The 23056-nt window shown below is 44.9% G+C and overlaps 1 protein-coding gene across 6 annotated transcripts in view; it reads left to right on the forward strand.

Annotated features, from left to right (window-relative positions):
- Nucleotides 1–23056, forward strand: part of RBMS3 (RNA binding motif single stranded interacting protein 3) — a 2259106-nt gene that overhangs the window by 1049194 nt on the left and 1186856 nt on the right. For all 6 annotated transcript variants that reach the window (XM_069648793.1, XM_069648794.1, XM_069648792.1 and 3 more), the window contains exon 4: nucleotides 22277–22368. In XM_069648793.1, the coding sequence (XP_069504894.1) occupies nucleotides 22277–22368 (92 nt within the window). The remainder of the gene's footprint in view (nucleotides 1–22276; nucleotides 22369–23056) is intronic.

The raw sequence follows: 23056 nt of genomic DNA on the forward strand, positions 1-23056 counted from the left end.
CATTAAAACATGAGAAAGGGCGCCATTGCTGTATGGGCACTTAACAAAATGATCAGAATAGACTAGATGGGATTAAAGCATGAGGAGGGACGCCATTACTGTGTGGGCACTTTACAACATGATCATAATAGGCTAGATGCGATTAAAGCATGAGGAAGGACGCCATTACTGTGTGGGACCTTTATAAAATGATCAGAATAGGCTAGATGGGATTAAAGCATGAGGAGGGACGCCATTACTGTGTGGGCACTTTATAAAATGATCAGAATAGGCTAGATGGGATTAAAGCATGAGGAGGGACGCCATTACTGTGTGGGCACTTTATAAAATGATCAGAATAGGCTAGATGGGATTAAAGCATGAGGAGGGACGCCATTACTGTGTGGGCACTTTATAAAATGATCAGAATAGGCTAGATAGGATTAAAGCATGAGGAAGGACGCCATTACTGTATGGGCACTTAACACAATGATCAGAATAGGCTAGATGGGATTAAAGAATGAGGAAGCACACCATTACTGGGTGGGCCCTTTACCAAATGAGCAAAATGGGCTAGATGGGATTAAAGCATGAGGAAGGACGCCATTACTGTGTGGTCCCTTTACAAAATGGTCAAAATAGGCTAGATGGGATTAAAGCATGAGGAAGGATGCCATTACTGTATGGTCCCTTTACAAAATGGTCAAAATAGGCTAGATGGGATTAAAGCATGAGGAAGGACGTCATTACTGTATGAGCACTTAACAAAATGATCAGAATAGGCTAGATGGGATCAAAGCATGAGGAAGGACGCCATTGCTGTGTGGGCACTTTATAACATGATCAGAATAGGCTAGATGGGATCAAAGCATGAGGAAGGACGCCATTACTGTATGAGCACTTAACAAAATGATCAGAATAGGCTAGATGGGATCAAAGCATGAGGAAGGACGCCATTACTGTGTGGGCACTTTATAACATGATCAGAATAGGCTAGATGGGATCAAAGCATGAGGAAGGACGCCATTACTGTGTGGGCACTTTATAACATGATCAGAATAGGCTAGATGGGATCAAAGCATGAGGAAGGACGCCATTACTGTTTGGGCACTTTATAACATGATCAGAATAGGCTAGATGGGATCAAAGCATGAGGAAGGACGCCATTACTGTATGAGCACTTAACAAAATGATCGGCATAGGCTAGATGGGACACCATTACTGTAGCACCAACTAGCACCCTCCCCCTTCAGGAAGAAAATAGATGCATTTAGTTGTGAGGCTGCCCTTACGCTTTATACAAAGGAATGTTTACTCCTGTAGTGCCTGAAGCTCTCTTACTGCAACTTCACATCATAACGCAATTTAAAAAATTCAATCCATGTTGCAAAAGATTTGTCACATGCATGAAGAATTCCACTATTTACCCTCTTTCCTCAATTGGCTGCATTCCTTGTGGTCTATCACTAAGCCAGCTCATAACTAGTCCACTGCCTGGGATCCAATCCCAAGACTAAGCCTGGGAGAACCTCCCCAAAGGTGATCCACAGGCTCCCACAAATGTCCTAGCAATTGCGGGTAGGTTTGCGAGTACCTTTGGATTTTCCTTCGAGCCCAAATCTGCCTGAGCCATAAATCTTCAAGAAATTTCAAGATTGGGCAGGTTTGGTTTGATTCTTGGCATCAAATATGCATAAACCCCATTCAGAAAGGAAGGGAAATGTTAGTGGAAAAGCAAGGGTCTTGGGGCTACGTAAGGGTAAGGGTAAGAAAAATGGAAATGGAGGTATGTGCATTTGTGAATGTTATCCTGGTAGGGCAACGGATTAAAACCTGCAGTAACATATCTTAGTCGATTAATTCACCTAGGGACTGATTCATGGAATTTTCTGCGCAGAAAATAGGGTACTTGCGTGCGCAACTGTACGCAAATCCGCCTTTGTTGATTCGTGGAATCGAATATGCAGTACTTTTCCTGGGCTTGCGTTGAGTTTGCGCTGACTCGGCACATCTGTGCGAGCAATCAAGGGCCTTGTGCGAGACTCCAAGCAGAGTGTGGGCGTAGCTTGCATAGAGGGCTGGAAAGGGGTGAAACACCAAACAAGGGAAGAACTTGCAAAAAAAGTGGGCATTCTGAGGGACGGCCTGCAGGAAGTCCCTTGCATGCCCATCATTCATGGATTCGATTGTGCAATGTCTTGGCTTGGAAATGGCAACGCAAGTCCACCATACGATCCGCCACCCAAAAGCAGGCATAAGTACACTTGCGTGTAGGATTTTCAGCACGCAGGTGGGGCGCATGTTGTATTTCGGGGTGCATGTGCTCAATCGGGTTCCGATGTAACACAGGGGACCGTGTAAGCAGTATAGCGGGTTGTAGGAACGTTTTAAGTGGGTTCACACAGAGATTTCCCCAGTTATTGGCGAGTTATGATTTTTTATACGCATGTTGTTGGGATGCCAGACACAGTTACGGGGGACACAGCACAGGGTCCCAGAGTAGCAGGTCTGCTTACGGGGGACCCACACACTATTTGAAGGGTGCGTGTATTCGCGTCCGAGGGAGAGTGCACAGGAAGCTGATCTGGTAGTTTTCTGCTTTGCATGTGGGCGTGTTAGGGGAGTTCCACCGGTGACTTGCGAATACGGTTACTTTGCGTGAAAAATGACTTGAATACTTGTGGCACGATTTTTTCTTCTGCGTGCAGGCTCGTGCAGTATCCTTTTCGGCGCACAGCCCTTATGTGATTTCTGCACAACATTTCATGAATCAGCCTCCGAGTATAGAGATCTATATGTTACCTGCAAAGGAACTCAGCATTTCATCCTTATGAAGTTAATCAAACTAGTAAAGTTGATGTGATGAATTTTAAAATTAAATGTCAGACTAGCATAGTCAAATCTGGGTTTGTTTAATCATTCAGAGGTTCACACATTATGTATTATTGAGGTTTATAATACTACAGTAATGGACATTCACACAGCCTTCACACAGGAAAGGGTAATTATCATGGGATAATGGCCCCACCGCCAAGTTATAGACCAAGGCAATGCAGCTCCATCTTTTGGGGTAAGGTCATCATCCCAAGCGATAATGACCCCTAGGAGGTCTATAAGGCCATTAGCACATAAAGTAGCAATACTTGGTTTGGAGTTTTGGTGGCCAAATAAAAACCGTTACTTTAATAGTGTGTAAAGTAAATAGACAAAATGAGTAAATAAATTAAAAATGGTTTTAGGTTGCAGTATTTAAATTACAAGGTTTCCATATAATGTAATCATTTTAAGTGCAAACTGGAGCAGTTTTAATATAAGCAGGCATTAGGGGTAATGTAAAAGTAAACCTGTTCTCTCTATAAAAAAGTGAAAGGGCCTCATTACACGGACGGCGGTAAGGGTTAACGGTCACCATTAATGGTACCAGTGACCATTAACACTTACCGCCTTACTACGAGGTCCCTTTGCGGGTTGGAGACTTTAACGCCTGCTTTTTGCAGGCGTTAAAAACCAACCCGCAAAGGGACCAGGGTGCTAATTACGGTACTGCAGTTTGCGGCACCGTAATTAGCGCCTTCCCCATTCCCATAGAGCCCTATGGTGCAAAAATGGGAATGGGGAAGGGCAATGGGGGAAGGTGGAATTACCGCCCGCCAACCTTGGAATAGGGCGGTAATTCCTCTTTCCACCAAGGCAGTGCCGGTATTTTACCGGCATGGACCAAGATGCTAATAGCTATCAGCACCTTGGTCCTCCGCCTACCGTGTAATGAGACCCAAAGTCTTTTCCTGTGTTTTAGCTGACCAGAGGAAGGCCAGTAGGGCTGAAGCAAAGTCAATTGGGTGTCATCAGTTCATGATGCAGACTGACATTCCTTAAAGGAATATGATATAGTCGGGTTGGATTGCAATGTTATGAGCTCGGTACCTGGGGAAATAATGGACAGTAAGAGGCCTATTAACACAACTGATGTTGATACAAGTGATGAAATATGCTAGTGCATCTCATAAATTGCTCCCCCACACACATGGTGCCCTATTCACAAAATCCTTGTGAATCTGTCTATCATTAATGCGGCAATGATGTACATATTTAGATTCCCCTATTCACCCCTTTGCTCATTTTCACAAATAAGAGAACAATTTCATGATCCTTTTTATTTGCATTACCTTTTGTGAATTATGCACCGGGATAATGACATTTTGTCAATTGCACACAAAAGAGTTAACTTTGTTTTCTGTATTAAAGACACAGCCAGGTTCAAGCCATTAGTCACTTAGACAATTTGCTTCATTTGAGTGTCCCCATTCCATTCACTTTATGCTTTGCTTTCTTTGTACATGTGCTGGCAAGAACAGACATTACGCCTACAACCCAATGTTTACAGCAATATGTCATCAGCATGAATTGTCATGTGCTTAACCTGAATCTCTCACTCAAATCTCTTAAAGGCTTGCACAAACCCACATCACCTTAATACAGTGAAAGTGCAGGTGATCTGGGGTTCAGCTAAATGTTTTCACACAGGCATAGCCAAGACTGCTCTGCTTCTTCATGAGTTCTTTATGTGTCAAAGAAACCCTTGCAGACCCATCCATTAATCACACAAGACCTATTTTCCTAGTTACGTAGTGAAACTACTCAGTTCCAGTTGTCAGGCATGACCACGCCCATCACAGAGCCCTTTCTTTATCAGCGATTCTGATTACTTTCTTACCTCAGTTGTCAGGTTCACAAGCATTGACATTAAGCTGGCTCCACGTTTCTGTAACAAGACCACTTCTTAGATCGGTTCTAGTACATGTATGTCATGTACTGTGGATCCATTTGTATTGCCTTCATTGTGTCATGTTCTTGTAGTTCACAATACAATGTTAGATATCATTGGGTTCATATCTACCGCTTCACATGGTAACAGATAGGCTACCTTACCAAAGCTGAATCACAAGTAATGTCACCAATATGTCAACTACATATATGAAGAAGGGAATTTGTGCTAAAATGATCAATTTAGTATTGCGTAAAAAGACATTGTGAAATGATATTGTATTTTATATTGTAATACACTTGTATGGTTTTCTGTGTATTGGATTTTTACTTCTAATGAATTTTATTGTGTTTTTTTAATGCAATGTGTATTTTGTATATGTTTTATTGTTTAATTGGAACAGTGTGAAAAGGTTGCAATGCAATCAAATGCACTATAAATATATATTTTATTTAATTGTGAAATTAAGCTCATGCATAATCATTACATTACTGCATTGTACTAATGTTAGGGACTGTACCCTGTAACAACCAATATTGGAATTCAAATTACATTTAATGGGTAATTAAATAATTAATTCCTATAGCTTCACATTTTCTTAGGTGCACTACTGGTTAGATTTGTGGATATATTTGTTTTAAGCAGCAAATTTCATGGCAACATTTCAGTTCAAGAACACATTTATTTCAACTTGTCTCTGTGACGAGATGCTCTCCCTGCTTGATGATCACTGGATCATGGAAATGAGCAATTTCTAATAAGTTATTATCTAAAAGGTCCCCAAATATGTCTGTGCCAGGGCCTTAAGAATCTTTGAACTCTTCTTGCATCCCTCAAAGCGCTGGCAAAGCAGAATACCCCACAGTCCCCATGGTGCGGAGGGTTCTGATGCTGCAAAGTCACATCGCAAAGGTGGCAGGGCCCCTCCCGCGCCAGTAGCATGACACGGCATCCCGATCCTTGATGCACTCTTTTGTGTTTGCATGTGTTTTAGGCATATTTCTAACGAAATTAATTTGGGCATGCTTCCCTGAAAAGGAGAAACAAAATTCACATTTTCTTAGAAAGAAAAACAAAACACATGTAAGCCTAGAAACATGGTGAGAGGATCACAATGCAGACATGAAAGAAAAATACCAAAGCCTCAGCATGTGATTTTGAAGGGAAGCAAAATCGGGTTTTGGGTGCATTGTAAGGGTGCAGAAGGAGGAGACTGACACACAGGTGGCATCATAGTTGGCATAAACATTTATTATTAAAGAAAATAAACACTTTCCCTAACTCTAAGAGGGGTGTCCCTACCGCAACTGAAATACTAATGTTTCGGTCGGTATGTCTGTGTAAACCAATAGGCCACCGTCCTGTGTCAAAAAGCCTACTTCTGTCATTACACTTATTGCTAAATTAAAAAGGTAGCAGATCTTCTTGATCCAGACAAATGGCTCCCTTCTTCTGGACTGCGGATCACAGTTCCAGTTGTTAGGTGGGATCTTTACCTGAGGGAATGACTCCCTTGCCCAGGTCTCAATCCTTTTCCAAAGCACAAAACAAAGGTTGCAGGATTGAAATGCCAAAAAGCAGTGAAAGTTTTCCATTCAAACTCAAAAGGTAAAATTCCAGTTCCTACATCAACATTCCCTATTGCCCATAGTTGTTTTTTCACTTTTGGGTCCCTGGAGAAAGCCCCTCTTCTGCAGGTGTCGTGCTCTCAGTGTTTTTCCCCACAACAAAGTCAGTCCCATCCACTTGACTCTCTTTTCCCTTGGTTTCACGATTTCACAATGTGAGGGTAATGACTCCCTTCCCCTGGCTTTTCTTGGCTTTGTTCTCACACTCACTTGGCTTTTATTATCACAGTTCACAACACCAGCAGGAATTATTCCCTTCTGCTGGCCTTTCTTAGCTTTACTTTCACAGTTCACAATGCCAGGGGGAATGTCTCCCTTCCCATGCCCTTTCTCAGGCTTTTTATCACAGTTCCAATGCCAAGGGGAATGTCTCCATTCCCCTGGCTTTCCTCATATATAAACGTGTTGGTGTGGGTCCCAGATCTGGGTTTCTTTAGGGCTTTGTCTGGGCAGACTGGTTCAGTCACCTGCCAAGTACTGCCAAGAGCCAAGAAGAAGATGGCTACTGTGGACCTCTTTCTCAGGTTGCAGGTCACCAACCCTGTTTTCTCCTCTGTATTTTGTTCTTGAAACACATGGTTCACTTACATGGTTCACTCTCCTGCTAGGTACTAGCATATGGCCAATTGCATAAGATATTTTCTTTGGGTATATCTGGATCCCAGACACTGGTTTTGAGGTTCCTCTTGCCCCTTTTCCCGAGCCCGAGAGCCCATGTACATTCTGGGATTCTGCTGGTTCTTCTCTGTCAGTCGCATGCTTCCCTGACTTTTTGTTTGGCTTCTCACATTCTTGTGCTGCTTCCACAGCATTTGCAGTGGCTTTGCAGTGCTTCTCTCTGGGTGGGTTGCGCATCTTGCCACAACCGTACGGTCCAGTTGCTGCTTTCACCTGGACATCCGCTCTTCCAGTTGCTCAGTCTACCCAGACATGGCGGACCAGATACGGACACCTCGACGCCTTTGCACGTGCCCCGTTCAGCAGCAGCCTATTTCTTCCACGCTGTATGTCCTCCAGACTTGTATCTCCTCCTTGGAGGGTCTGACACAAAGATAAGTCCTTCTTCCCTCTTTATGTTCAATGAGCGATGAAAGCTAGAATGCTCATTCAACTTCTTATGAGGACTCTTCATTGTTCTGTACTTCCTTTTTGTCTCAGTCCCTGTCAAGGAGATCTTCATTAAGTCATCCCTACTCTTCCTCATCTCAGTAACTGTAGAGTATTCATTAGGGATGACTTGTCTCGGGAGGATAGCTCAGGGGCAAGGTGCTTGCCTTGGAAGCAAGACGACACAGACCAACACAGTTTCGATCCCCGGGTCTGCGCTTAGAAACCTCTGGGTATTAAGGGTGTTATAAATAACCAATTACAGTCTCACAAATATACATGGAAGTTTGTGGAATGGAAGTGACGGAAGATATGGTGGGCCTCGTGAAATGAGGAGGAGTCAAATTGAGTGGGTGGAGGGTGGTGGGTGTTGTAAACATTATCCCAAGATGTCCTCCCTGATCCCCAGAGGGGGAGTCTCTCTCTATGAGATCCTCCCACTGAGTACCACCCCTTGGGGGAGTATCGGGTATCAGACCCACCTCCCAGGCTTCACGTGAAGTGGCTCCCCCTGGGGGTGAAGTCTTGACATCTTGGGATTCATCACAGCATGTTTGAATGTATTGCAGTGTTTGTGTATTTGTGTGGGATTTTGAAGGTATGCCCACATGCATGTATATTTGAGATTGTGTGTGTGTGTGTAGATGCTTGGTAGGGGGGTGCATCAAATTGATAGGAACAGTACGTGCTTATTTTACATGTGTACATCATAAAATTGCTGGATTGCGAATTCTGTCATACGTTGTGGTTCTAGATTCATGTAAGTGATTTACTGTGATCATACTAGCATAGATTGTGGCCACTGCTATATGAAAGTGATTTTGATGGTTTGTACCAGCACAGGTTGTGGTTGTAACTTAATGAAAGTGAATTACAGTGACCAGAACACATTGATTGTGGCCATGGGTACTTGGAAGTGATGTACAGTGCCCTTACTGGCATAACCTGTGGGCACAATATCAAAATGATTCATGCTGGAAATGCTGGCATTTATTATGGGTGCAGCTTCATGAAGTCATTTAAAGTGGCAATGCTGACGTATTGTGGGCACAGCTGCCTGAAAGTGACTTGTAATGGCAATGCTGGCATGTTTTGTGGACAGACACATCCGGAAAATGTTTTAAAATGATCCAGTGTACTGTTGGTGGCTTGGTCTATACTGGATTTTGTTCATGTGCTCTCATAGAGAAGCAATTGTAAAATGTATAGTTTTCCATCCATTTGTCACAAAAATAGTCTGTAGAAGACATCATTTTAGCTCAGTATTGCGACAATGTTCTTTTGGGGGAGAGCCCCTATGAACTTCAAGAAGTTCTTTGCTAATCTTTGTCGGTCACACCAATTTGTGTGAGATGTTAATGCCCCTCCACTAAAAGTATTCTCCTGATGCAACTGACTTTGAATAATTTAAAATGCCAGTAGCCAGTCAGCGGAAGCACCCCATCATTAAAGGTTGCCTGGAATGCACAGAATGGGGGCGGTGGGTACATTTGGTTGCCAGGTACTGCACACCTTTTATCTACTGTAGGTAAACGATGTAAACTTGTATTTAAAAAGTACTTGCATCGTTGACCTATTCAGTGCACCCTTGTACATTAGCATTGGAAGTAATGTTCCAGGAGGGACTGCAGCACGCCATAAAGCCTGGTGGCAGCGGACGTTTGTCGGCCTGTGCTGTGCACCCACTTTCATCATTTCATGTCTTGGCAATGCGGGTGGTTGTGGAATTCTTGGGCACCTTCAAAACTTAGGATCCGTGCGTTGATAAGCCCCTTTCATACCATACAGAAGATAAAGTTAGAGAACTCTTTCATGTTGATACGTATTATGAGTCATATACAAGGCTGCGCCGTTTGTTTTTTCAGCATCTTTGATTTCATTTTCATTGTCTGACTTCTAGAAAAACTCCAGCTTAACATCTGCTGCAGTATGGCTGTGTTTAACAATGAGTTGCTGCACTTCAGGGAATAGTTAAACCATATGACCTAAATATTTGACTCAAGTGTGCTTAGCCCAGGAATCCATGTTTGCCAAGGGGGGAACCCGGGGGGAACGCAAAGCGTTTCCCCCCGGGGAGCGCTGCACACGGCCAGCGAGTGGCCGTGGGGGTGCAGAGCGCCTTCCTAGGGGTATTTAAGGGCTCAGGGAAGGTTCGGGAGGCAGGCGACGGTTAGGACTTGGTGATTGTCCCGCCCTCCCACCCCTTCATTTTTGGTTTTAGGGTAATGTCAGTTATGGAATAGGGGGGGTGCATTGTTCATGGGATTATGCGGGGGGGGTTTCTAGATGTCAGGGGGAGTTTTTTATAGTTTTTTGGGGTCTGTTATGAGGGTAGGGTTGGTAGTTTCGTGTGACAGGTCAGGGAATTGTGAAAGTTTGTGTGTAATATATGTTGCTGATGTGGCAGGTCAGGCTGGCTGCAGGTCATAGGAAGGGGGAGTTTGATGTAGAGGGGAGTTAAAAGGGGTTGAAGTGGGCCGGGGCGCCGGGGGCATGGCCCCTTTTGATGTGGGGGGAGGGAAGCACAATGGGGGAATGACACGGGAAAGGAGGGGGTGGCGCTGTTTGCACAAGCAGGTCACCCCGGGGGAACAGGCATTGAGCCTGGAGGGGCATGGCCCCTGGGAGAAAGCGGGACGCCTGGAAAAGGGGCAAGGAGACGGTAGGATCCAAGGGATCGTTAGGGAGGAAATTGGTTATTTAATTATTTAATTGTTGGGGGGAAAATGAAAATGTTTAAGTTATTTAATTGATTGTTCAAATATCTCTTTAGCTTGTTAGGCCATGGAGCCAGTTAAGCGTTTTGATTGTAAGCTTTGGCCTGTCACATTAAAGCGACCTTTTCCACTTTTAAATGAGTCTGGGTTTTTGTGCAGTAAGCCAAAAATTGTCCACCTTTGTTCTCGTTGCCTGTAATGGCAGCTCAGCATTTGGCCTAACATGTGGAATTTTGTGAAGAAAAAAAAAAAAACATTGTATGTCAAACATATTGCACAAAGTTTTTGGAATAGTCTGTATGTGGCAAAATAGAGGGGCGTCTGGCCAGTTCCAGCAGACACACCAAAGATTCACTTGGCACGTACCCTAAAAATCCATAGCATGGTGTAGTGCACACTGCACTGCACACATGGCACCCACCATCACCGCACAGCCGGAGTTGCAGCTCTGATTTTAAAGGCAGCAATACCTGAATTTCTCGTTCATTATTGCATGATTGTAGTGGGGCTGTTCCATCAATTCCCAGCAATGGCACTGTTGCCTCAATGAGACGGCTGCAGCATGCATCCTTCGGGCTGCTTCAGTGAGAACCTTTTTCAGCGGCACAGACCTATTTTATAATTAGGAGAGTAGCTGCACCTCTCAGAAGAGCCGCTTCACTTTACTACAGTTCTAACACGCGTTTGCAGTGTCAGCAAAGAACCAAAGGAGTCAATGGGAGCACTGGCGGAACTCCTTCTTTCCGCTTTCATGGAGTGTTAGAAGCGTGCCAAAAAAGAAGTGGAACTTTGACTCCAGTAGGAAGGAAGAGAACAACGTGCAACATATTTTTCGAGGGTGGCAGCCGTGCCAGTTGACAGCCAATTGAGTTGAAACAGATTTCAGTTTTGCCATAACTAATATCTCGTGGCAAAATAGAGAAGTGCACTTTAACTTCACAAATGGTGAAAATGGTTGCAAAAAGTAGTGGAGCTGTAAACAGTCAAAAAGTAGTAGAATACTGCGCCCACGACCGTTCCCGCTCCTCTCGACCATTGCCCCATGAGCATGTATAATAGACACTAGTGGCCAGTTTGTGAAGTTTGCATTGTTCTTCGACATCCTCAAATTCGGGTACTCAATGCAGAAAGCACGTCTCATGACTCCGCCCTCATACGCGCCTGGGAAATGACTGTCCCTTCCTCAGACCTCATGGTCTTTCATGTGTGTTTGTATATGTTTAGGTTTTTGTCTGGACTAGTCATTTCGGATGTTGGTGTTGCAGCGGCAAAGCCATTCCAAGTCAGGTAAGCCAAAACTGTTACTGGCGAGGGCTAGGAAGCTTGCAGGAGCGCAAGCCTCTTGTGAAATACTTTGCTTCTGGCGGTTAAACCTACTGGTGGTATATATGTTTATGGGGCCAAGTTTAAAGTTGCAATCCTAGGGCTATAGCTTGGTGTGTTGCAGGTCCATGCAGATGTAGCCTTCTTTCAATCAGCCGGGCTGCCGTACTTTCAATATTGCTTCACTGCTAAGGATGCTATTCTATCTATAGATATGAAACAGAAAATCTGTTTGTTTGTTTGTTTGTTTGTTCCTTATACAATTCCACACCACTTATTCCAATCCAGAGCAAATGTTGCATAGCTACCTATGAGGATCCTCTGGATGTCACTGGATACATCACATGTGGACACCCCACCCGGTTCCTCGGATTTCAGCCCCTGCATACATGAAAAATTTGCCTGAAAGCAGTGAAACATCAAGGTGGATGTCACTTTAAGCATCTCAATGTGAGGAACAACACTTGAGGCCTCAAAATACACGTTTCAATGTCCTAGGATGCACCGTTTCTGAGATATTTGCACCTCAAAGCACATGACAGGCGAAACTTCAGTTTGGTCACAGAAGGACCGGACAAAGCTCATTTTAAGCATCTCAATGCAAAGAACAAAACTCAAAGGCCTTGAAAACCACATTTCAAGGCCCTAGGATGCACCATTTCTGAGATATTTGCACTGCGCAAGGGTGATGCGACAGGTGGGGAGAGCACACAGAAGGTCAAAATATGCTGCAGCACGCCAACTCTCCCCCCACCCTCTACGTCTGCTCCAGGGGATTTCAGCCAGCCACACACATCCATTCTCAGTGCAGTTTACTTCAGAGTGCAAAGCCCATCAAGCGATAAGAGACTCGGAAGAAGGAACTACACGATCATTGGTTTTCAACAATTACTGACAGTGTTATCATGTCTGTCTACTGGCTACTGGGCATTTGTACACACCACCCCTTTTCATCTTTTCAATACATGACAGGGTTGCCTGAAATCAGCAAAGTATTGATGTGGTCGTAGAAGGACCGGACAAGGCTCATTTTGACTGTCTTGACACAAGAAACAAAACTCAAAGGCCTTGAAACCCACATTTCAAGGCCTTAAAACGCACCGTTTTTGAGATATTTGCACTGCTTCATGCAGCACGGTGCCAGGGTGAGGTGAAAGGTGAGGAAGTGTCTTGATGCGAGAAACAAAACTCAAAGGATGAAACCCACTTTTCAAGGCCCTAGGATGCACCGTTTCTGAGATATTTGCACCACAATGAACCACAACACACAGCACCGCGTCAGAGTGAGACGACAGTCATGGAGAGCGCACAATGCCAGGTGGGAAAAGAGCACAGAAGGTCCCAGTTTGCTGCAGCATGCCAACCCTCGTTTCCCCTCCACGTCTGCTCCGGGGAAAATCAGCCAGCCACACACGCCAATTCTCAGTGCAGTTTACTGCAGATTGCAAATCACATCAAGCGATACAGGGACCTACAAGTTCATTGATTTTCAACAATGTATGAGAGTGTTATCATGTCTGTCTACAGAACCCTTGCGGAATAGGTGTACTTTTTAATAGCAAGATAGTATTGTCTTGACAGCATGGTGTCCTCACTTTTATTAGACAGAACAAATACTTCTCAGAAAGGCTGCCATACTTTAATTAAGTAGGGGTAGGTGGCATATTAGGCAGATAAAAGGAGGGGGCATTTCTCCTGTTGAGTGCTTTTGGGTAGTTTAAATCCAGAAAATGCTAAAAAAGCTTTTTTTTTTTAAAACAGAGCCAGGAAGTCAAAGTCGTCCATAGACTGCATTGTGCTTAAAACATGAATCCAATTGAAGCTTGCTGACGTTTTGTTTCAATTTTCATTGCATGTCTCCTCGGTTCCTAGCAGGGCCTTTAGTTGTCTTCTCAGACTTGAGGAAGAAAGTGCAGAAGAATACTTCCTGGCTTGCATAATTATTTGCTTCCATTTCTTTCTGCGAAGGCAGTAATCTACTCCAAACCCTTCAAGCATGGAAATAGAATGACTTGCCAAGCAAGTGAATGACTTCCACATTTAGGCCGCGATTTCTATCACTCCCTTCCCTGTTTAATTGTAGAACGGGTGCAGTTTGCGGCAGGTTCTGTTCAGCCGACCACAGTGGCATGCACAACGTTCTGCCTCTTTTGCAAAGATCTTCCCCAGGCACTTTACCAATCAAATGGACCTGCAGCCGCATTTCTAGGACATAACCGCCAATCAGATCTGCTGAAACACCTGGGTTGTTTAATGCGGTCTGTGGACTTTTGCTGGGTGGGTTTGATGTGAAGGCAAGATTCCAGTGGTATGGACTTCATTCCCCTGGTTTCGTTCACACCTCAGAGCGGACTGGAGACACTTAGTTCACCAATACATGTCACTATGGCCCCTTACAATTGGGGCGTACTTCTGATAGGAAAGTAACTGGACTTCCTATACACGTTATAACACAGTTCTGCATCTCCACATAGGGATGTTAGTCATTCTATGAGATGCTACTGGAATGCCTCCTTAGAACCTCTGCATTGATTGTAAGTAGGCAGTGCCTGCACCTGCCAGCAGGTTTGCCACCCCAGCCCTTTCCTTAGCAGGGCCCAGTAAATGCATCACAGTCTCTGTTTATCGGGAGTATAGTTCGTTGGGGTGTGTGTGTGGGTGGGTGTATGTGTGTGTGTGTGTGTGTAGTCAGAGCCTTGAAACATTCTGGCTATTATCAAGTGCGGGGCTTGAGTGAATCAAGTCATTACAATGTACAGGGTTTACATCACTTTGTGTATTTTCAGGAACTCCGGTTGTATTGAGTTTGTTTTACAGCAGAAAGCAGGGTCTCCGTGTTATCACTAGCAGACATCAGAGTGACTCTCGTAAAGAAACATGATGGGGATGGTCATTTTAAATCACCCTGCATAGAATAGGCAGCTTACCCAAACAATCTTTCTTGAGCATCCCATGGAGCATGTCAGCTTCAGTATTACTCTAGGTACATTAAGCTGACAGAGATGCACTTGTGTGATGTATGCTGCTGGTATTGTTAAGCGGTCAATATTTGGGGACTGCGCCATCTCCCAGCAAGACGGTCGTTGTTCGAATGCAAATGTCTACTTTGCCACAATTTTTCTTATAAGCACCCACTATTACTGTCTTCCATCTAGGGACATACCTGCACAAAACAAGCAGTTGGGGCTTTAGTGTAGGCATGGGAAAGGCACTTGCGAGGCACCGCCGTATTGGTATTAACTGGCCACTGATTGTAGCAGGATCACAATCTTGCAAGTACCTTGGCATCTAATAGCAGTGCCTGGCAAATGCCTAATAATTATACACAAGCCAAAACTGTTGGCTTTGCCAATTATTGTTTTTTTACAAGGACTTCAGTAAAGGACATGCATAGTGCTTATAAATGGAATGGCTGAAGGCAGACCTGATTAATACATTTTCAGTACATCAGTAGCGGGTTTCAGCTCTAATTAAGTCATTACCTCATAGAACACTTCTTTGAAGAAAAAAAAAACAGTTGCATGCCCTTCCAGTACAAAGTTTGATGGTAATGTTTGATTAAAGTGAGTTCAAAGAGTGTCCATGAGGATGCGTTTTGGGCATTGAGGAGCAGGAACTGGGCAGTCAATGGGTGGCCACATAACCAAACAACACCTACAAGCTGTGAGTTCCTCCTCCTATGCTATTTCTCCCTATCTGCCATCCTATGCAATAGTTTCATCTTATAGGTTGCCTAAGCATCACTTAATAGCCCAAACTAAAAATGGGGAGAATTAAAACGTGTTGGGCACTGCAGAGTGCTAACTACAACACAGAGAAGTATTCAATTAATTCATGAGCTGCTTCTCAGATTTCTATTTAAAAGAAACAATAGAAAACAGTAGAAGCTCCTCACTTTTTGGTTGTCCATTGGCAATTTTGGGGGAATTCTCAGCATTCTGAGTCGATTTCAATGGGGATCAATGGGTTCATGTTCTCTGTAATCGACTCTACCCTATTGTACTTTTCCCATAAAAAGGCTGAGATGTGCATTAAAACCCACTGGACACACCCTTTCAAACATTTCTTGTGGTGAGCCCCTAAAACACATGATTTAGCTGTAAAAAGAAAATAGCTTATTTGCTACTATCTGTTGACCCCTAGCTCCAGCATTGCTCGCAAACCCCAGTGTTGCAACTGCACTGGCATGTACCCCCACTGTGGCAATTGGTCAAGCACCATTTCCCCTGCACCAGCATGCACATTATGCACTGTGCGCATGCAAGCTGCTCCGGACTAGCTGGATTCAGGGGCACCTCCTGGGCGTCTTTGAGAAGCTTTGGTGGTTGGTCCTTCAGCATGGCGTGTAGGGGGGTTCTGCAGACTTGGTGTTACACCGCTGCTGCTAAGATAGGTTTTTTGGTTAATGCACCTGCTCTAGAGATCTGTGTATAACCACATCTGTGTGCAACATGAACGTCGAAGGTTCCAATAACAGCAACAGAGGTCAATGATTCTATCACAGATATCTGCGTGCAACTGAAAGCAAGCTGTATATATCGTCTTAGATTGAGATGTGGTCAAGGTTGAGATTACAGAGCGAGAGTCCATTGCAAGCACTTACTAGTTCCAGGACGGTGGGCGCATAGGAGTGGATTGCTTTCCTGCAAGGGGCTTACTGACCATCCTCTAACATATGGTCACTTGTGTAGGGTTGGTCCGAAGGTTTCTGGGGTTGCCCATTTTACTTGCTCCAACTGGGAGGGCCTTGATGAGGGCTAGTCTCGGATTAGAGTGCTAGATTCTGGAGTAATGGCGGGTGGAGGGAAATTTGCCTAGCGGCACTAAAGCGGTATTATCCCTGGGTGGTGAAAGGAAAATCTATACAGCACTATAGATGGAGTCTGCTCTCAATAGGGGATTGGAGTGCATGGGTAGACCCCAGATCGGGCATTCCTCTGCCCTCCCCCCTCCTCTGTAAAGCCTAAGTCACATTCCCTCACCCACCGCACACTATCTCACTTTCACTTCCTCCAGCGGAGTCGCTGGGTCTGTAGCTTGCCTTTTCTCGCTCTTCCCCTGCTTCTTACTAGCTGTGCAACACATCCAGGAATGCAGCTTAGATCTCCTAGCTATGGTGCACAGTGCTCTGACATCTCTGCTCGGCCTAGTAGACCAAGATTTGCAAGATGCATTGTCCAGTACTGGGCTTTCACTTCTCCATCAATCGCCTGCTGGGAGTTTTAGTGCTATTTCACTTCATTTGAATAAAATAGGACCAAGTAAAACTAAGGCAACAGCAAAGCCTATTAGTGGAGTAGGGTGCACTCATGGCCGAGCCTCCTGGCAATGCATATGCATGTCTCCCTCAAAGCAGGAAGTGTGGAGAGTGGCAGGAGCCGTGCCACTTCCTGCTGGCTGCTCCTGTCTGCACCACTCCTCCTGTGGAAAGAAACATTTCACAATCACTGCTTTCTTGTAATATCTAATGGGGTAATGCTGTATAAGAGCTTAGCAATTGTGTTATGCTGTTTGGTGTAGCTTCATGGCTCATGAGAATTGGTGTGAGCTTGCTGGATATCATTGGCTACTGGCCGAATAGTGGTGGAATATTTTTGATAGGCTTATTGCTGAGAAGTAGGGATTTTAGATTTCTGTGGTATGTGGACAGCTAGGTTGGTGGCAGAAGTCTGGTTGTCATGTGTTGGACTGTAGGCCTCTTACTGCTGAAGTAAGCATATTTCACTCTAACCCTGGGTAGTGGATTTCCTTCTAACGATGCTTGGGTGGAGGGTGAGATCTTGTCACTTTTAGCTGGTTTTATGATTCCTAAAGCTTGTAGGCCACACACAGGCTCCGTCTACATGTGTTATGATGATGTTATGCTAAAGGTTCTTATACCACACACTGTTGCCACCTGCATGCTTTCATGGTGCTCTGGTGGATCTGTAAAGCAAGGCGGTGGGTAGGTAAGTTGGTAGGACTGAGCGGGTGAAAGAGCAAGAGAGCTGGGATGTGCTGTTGGCAGCTTCAGTTTGGTTGACACCAATCACTGTGCGTAGGTGTGTTTTTCAGTTGGTAGCCATCATGTACTGTTGGGGGCTAGGCTATGTGTGGTCTGTTTTCTTGTTGTGGTGACTGAGTACTGCTTTGCTGCTGCAACCCTGAAGCAAATATGCTAATAGGATAAACACTCCATCTCAAAACGCTTACACCTGCATGTCATCCTACACGTGCCCACCCACCATGTTCTTGCCTCACATCTGGGCAATGTACCCGGAATCCCCTGTAAATAGTTTCATGTTGATCCCTTCTTCTGAACATTCTTCTAACATCTTTCACTCAAATCTCCTTCAAGTCTTGCTGCATCATCTATAAGGCAGTCGCCCTCAAGTCACTCAGCTACCTCGAGGAGAAACTCAACATCTCTGGCGGACAGTACACCACCAGAAGCCAGGACACGTGCAGACTTGAAATCCGCTGCTGCAAAAAAGAAAGGACCAAAAAATAAGCCTTCACTGCCTGCGGCCCAAGACTATGGAACATCAGACTTACCCCCAAGCTCCTACGGTTCAGGAAATAATTCAAGACACACCTCTTTAAGGAGTCTTTCCTCCTCAGTACCTAGGTTATCACATCGGATAGGACAGGGGCAACGTGCTGCAGAGCAACAGAGGTTTGAATCCTGGATCCGGGCTTAGAAACCAAACTCAGGTACGGTATTAGGTGTGTTATAAAAAAACAATAAAATAAATAAATCACCCCCATGTCACCTTACTCACTAGATGCCATCTGCTCCTCTCCTCCCCGCCACCCAATGCAGCTGTACCCCACCTTGGTGCCCCTCTGTATCCTAAAAAGAACTCTGTTATGCATCGGCATTGTTGTATACTTCTGTAAAGTGCTCCGTTGCATTTTGAATTGAGGTACTCGCTCAATAAATACCATAGTAATAACAATGATAATAAAACATAATCTTTTAGCCATGCATGACAGTAAAAATAGCTCAGAGTGTTGGGCGTCTGCGCCAGAAATGTCTGCTCTATGAGTAAGAAGCTTTGAGCAGTTAATTTGGTTGTTCTTATAAGTCATGAAATACGCAGAGTTTATCAATGACGAGGTGCCCCTACATGACATTTTTTAGCTTTCTTTCATGACGAGTCTTTAGAACAGTTTAGTGAAATCTCCCACTTTTATATGTGACACATTGGCCTGGTATCATCCAAGCTACCGCTCCTACCTGTACAAACTGCTTTGATGCCTGGAGGCCTAAGAGAAGTGTGATCTGTTCTAAAACTTGGCAGGCCCTTCTGTGGCCAAGGAGAACCACTGTGTGTAGGAATTCCACTGTTGCCTTGAAAGTGTTCAAACCTATTTTAAGAGACCAATGAGGGGTCACACAGTCCCCAGCCAGACAGTATCCCCAACCATACAATTCAGACATACTCACTAGGCATACTCCCTGGGCATATTCTGCAGCCGTGATCCACAGCCATAATCCCAATCATTACACCCATCCGTTCTTCCTCCCATTGCCATTATTACCAGTCATAATCTGCAGCCATATTCCACAGGCATACTCCCCAGCCATAATCGCCAACCAAAATCCTCAACCATTTCTCGGGAGGATAGCCTAGAGGCAATATGCTCACTTTGGAAGCAAGACGACACAGAGCAACACCGGTTCAATCCCCGGGTCTGCGCCTCGAAACCTCTGGGTATTAAGCGTGTTATAAATAACCTATCATATCATATCATAACCATAATACCTAGCCATAATTCACCAACCTTATCTGCAAACCCTATCCCCAGCCATTAATCCCAGCCAAAAGACCCAGCCATACCACACACCTTTGTCTGCAGCAATACTCCCCAGGCATATTCCCCAACTATAATCCCCTCCATGCTCCCTAGCCATGAATCCTCACCCCTACTCACTAGCTTTAGTCCCTAGCCATAATCCCCAGATCATTTATTAGTGCACTACACCAAGTGTATCCTCTATTCACTTTCAAGTAATATATATATATATACATTATTGTAATGCTACCCAATGATTCTCATGTTCTTCGCATCCTGAAGCATATACCTTTAGGTCTGCTTCCTCAGCATTTTAGTCTCTACCTCCCAGAGGTCTCTCATTGACTTTTTCTGCAGAACTCTGATCCACATTGTGCAGTGACATTGATTTCATGTTCACAGTGCATTTTACTGCATATTGCAAAGCTGTTCTCTCTTGCAAATGTTTAAACTGGGATCTCCTAGGAAAGGGTTAAAACAATGAATAATGAGACATGGATACATTTTCGATGGGCAGTCCAATGAATTTGAGACAATGGCCTCATTACAAGTGTGGCGGTCTGGAAATAAGGGTGTTGGTTGCACTGTACTGGCCCTTTCTGGACTGCCACACTACAACTCTGACGGTGGGGTCTCTTGCCCCTGACAGGGCTGACCTACCGGGCGTAAAGGCACCATCCCACAGAGGTTTCACGGAAGCACTGGCACCATTAGCAACGGTGTTGGTGCTTCCCTGTCCCCATTCCCATGGAGTCCTATGGTATTGCATGGGAAAGGGGACCTACACTTTCTGCCGCCTGATATGCCGGACAGCCGGGACTTGTAAGGTCCTGGTGGTATCGGTATCTCAGGCAGCGGAAACAGTGTTACCAGCCTGGCAGACTTGTAATGAGACCCAATATGCCACACTACCAAACGAGACATCATCCAAAAGACTTTTTGTGATCCTTATTGTTGGTGTTCGTTGATGACACAGGGATGGGCAAGGAGATCTGGAATGGCTTCTTTTCAGTAGATGCTGTTTTAAAGTATTCGACTCTTGAACATGCATCCTGGTATAAAGCCACCCATTCACATTGTGCTTTAATGATGCCCTGCTGCAGGAGTCTGCAAACATTGGCTCTATGGATGCCTTGGATTGCAGCTCCTCTCAGCCCAAGCCAGCATCATCAATGATGAGGGATTAAGGGAGTCATTGTCCAAAACAACCGGGAAGCCACAGGTTTCCGACCCCAACCCTGTAGTGAGGCATTGTGCGAATGCCTAACACAACCTCAGTATATTTAGGAAAAACATACATGTATGTCGGTATGTGTGAGGCAAGAGGTTTTCCAATAGCTGTCCATGTAGAATGGGTGTGTTGTACACATTGGAGTTACTATGGAACACATTGTTGCTGGAGTCTACGTTTCCATGGCTAACCCAACATGAACATCCCATGATAGATCTAACAGAGAATGTTCTCATCAAGGGTCTCCTTCAGTTTAATTCTCCTTCTGATCCATTTCCTTATCAGTGCTTGACCAGAAGTGTATCTAAAAATATACCATTTTTTCAAATCACACAAACATATGTTTTAAAAGGTTCATTTGTCCATCTCAGCACCACTACCTGCACCATCTCAAGATATCCTTTCTCAGCATATAAATGACCTATCAAGTCCACTAGATGAAATGACTTTGTTAAATTCACACCGCGCAGATGACCCAACTCTGGTCAGATCCGAAATATATGGTAATTGAAGGGTGAAAGAAAGGTTTGACCCTGCTCAGCCCCCATAGACTCTGGTTAGCCAAGCGCGTGTCTAGCTAGTCCTCTGTATAAACCATCATGAAGTTTGGATTGTCTAAGGCAGGGATCTGCAACCTTTGTCTCTCTAGTTGTTTCAGACTACAACCCCCATCAACACTAGCCATCATAGTTAATGGTATAGGATCATTGGTGACCTAGTACAAAACATCTGGAGAGCCACAGGTTGCAGAACACTGGTCTAGAGTTTTTCACCCACTCAGCCTGGTCCTTCCTCCACAGTATGAAGACATCTGCTGGGGGTCTGTTTTAGAGCATCCTGTTGGCATGTGAACGACTCTCTCCAATCCTTTCTAGCCAGTCAGAGGCATTGGTTGGTAGGGAAGTATCTCGTCATTCAGATAAAACAGTGCACCTAAGGGTGGCCGAGTGACTGTGCACATTTTCTCAGACGCCATCTACAGTACAATCGGCTTTTGTGATCCCATGGTGAGCCGAGCTAATAGCCAAGATGTTCGATGAATCGCAGAGCCTTCTCGGAAGGTGGCATGGAAACACTTCTAATCTGCCATGTGTAAGAGTTGTATGCTGGTATTAGGTGGGGCATTCTACCCATGAATGTTTGAAAAAGACTCTATTTGCAAAATGTTGTGTTTGCAACCTGTGTAATGGGCTCATCCAGAGACCAGGGTCACCTGCCAGACGCATGCAAAACGGTGTTCAACATTGTATTGTGGTCTGTGATAATGACCACCATTCAATGTGTGGTCTGTGCCCAGATGCCTCCGGGTTCAGTGTGCTTTACAAATGTCCAAATAAATAAATAAATAACATAAAGCCAGTGCATGGAAATCCACATAGCAGCAACCTGCGCATTGGTAGGCACGTGATGACTGAAAAAGTCCCGCCACTACTATCAGTAAGAGGGGAAGACACTATTTGCATCAAGTACCGGGGCTCCAATAAGGCATAAAGGATAGCTGCTAGTGCTCCTGCCAGCAGAAGGGTACCAAGGCTCCCCTAATGAACCCCAAAGCATCATTCCGTGTCCTATTCTAAGCAAGTGGCGGTGGTACTTTTCTTGAGGGGCACAAATCCTTGCAGGGCTGTGGCCAACAATTCGATCAAGAATAAAACCTAGGAACTGTAGTGTGCTGGAATTGTTTTCATGGAGAGTGCTAAAGAAGGGAAGTTAGCATTAAACACCCCTTTTCCTCATTTGCTCACAGGGTATGGCTTCGTAGACTTCGACAGTCCGGCGGCAGCGCAGAAAGCAGTAGCAACTCTCAAAGCAAATGGAGTGCAGGCGCAGATGGCAAAGGTAAGTGGATAGATTCTTGAGTGCACCGATGCTGGCATCTTTTGCAATGATGTATTCATGTGTCTTTAGAGGGGTCATTTAGGTGATTGAGCTACACAACCAGCAACTCCAGTAGTTATATGAGGTCCTGAAGAAGGCATGGGTGGGGACAGGATTTTGAATGAAGCTGTTCACTGCCTGATTGCCGAAACATATACTGATAGGGATGCACCCGGCTATGAAAGGTTTTTGTTTCATGATTTTGTATGATGATATAAACAAGTGAATTAAGATTTGTTCTTAATAAGATTGATGGTGTGTCTATAGGTGACGATAATGGCCCTCATTACGACCCTGGCGGAAAGGGGTTTACGCCGGCGTAAACCATGGCGCCCCTTTCCGCCAGAGTACGAGTTCCCGTAGCGCCATGGTGATTTTTACGCCTGCTTTTTGCAGGCGGAAAAATCCATGGCGCTATGGGACTTGTTGTTAATTACGCCACCGTAATTTACGGTGGCGTAATTAACGCCTTCCCCACTCCCATTATACCCTATGGGGCAAAAATGGGAATGGGGAAGGGTAAATGGGGATTGGGGACTTACCGCCCCGCCAAGGTCGGAATGGGGCGGGAAGTCCGCCAACCACCATGGCGGAGTTGGCAGCTTAGCGCCATGGACCATGGTGCAAATTGCACCATGGTTCTCCGCCA

Source organism: Ambystoma mexicanum, chromosome 2q (assembly GCF_040938575.1).
Source record: "Ambystoma mexicanum isolate Mex_15411 chromosome 2q, UKY_AmexF1_1, whole genome shotgun sequence".
NCBI classification, from domain to species: Eukaryota; Metazoa; Chordata; class Amphibia; order Caudata; family Ambystomatidae; genus Ambystoma; species Ambystoma mexicanum.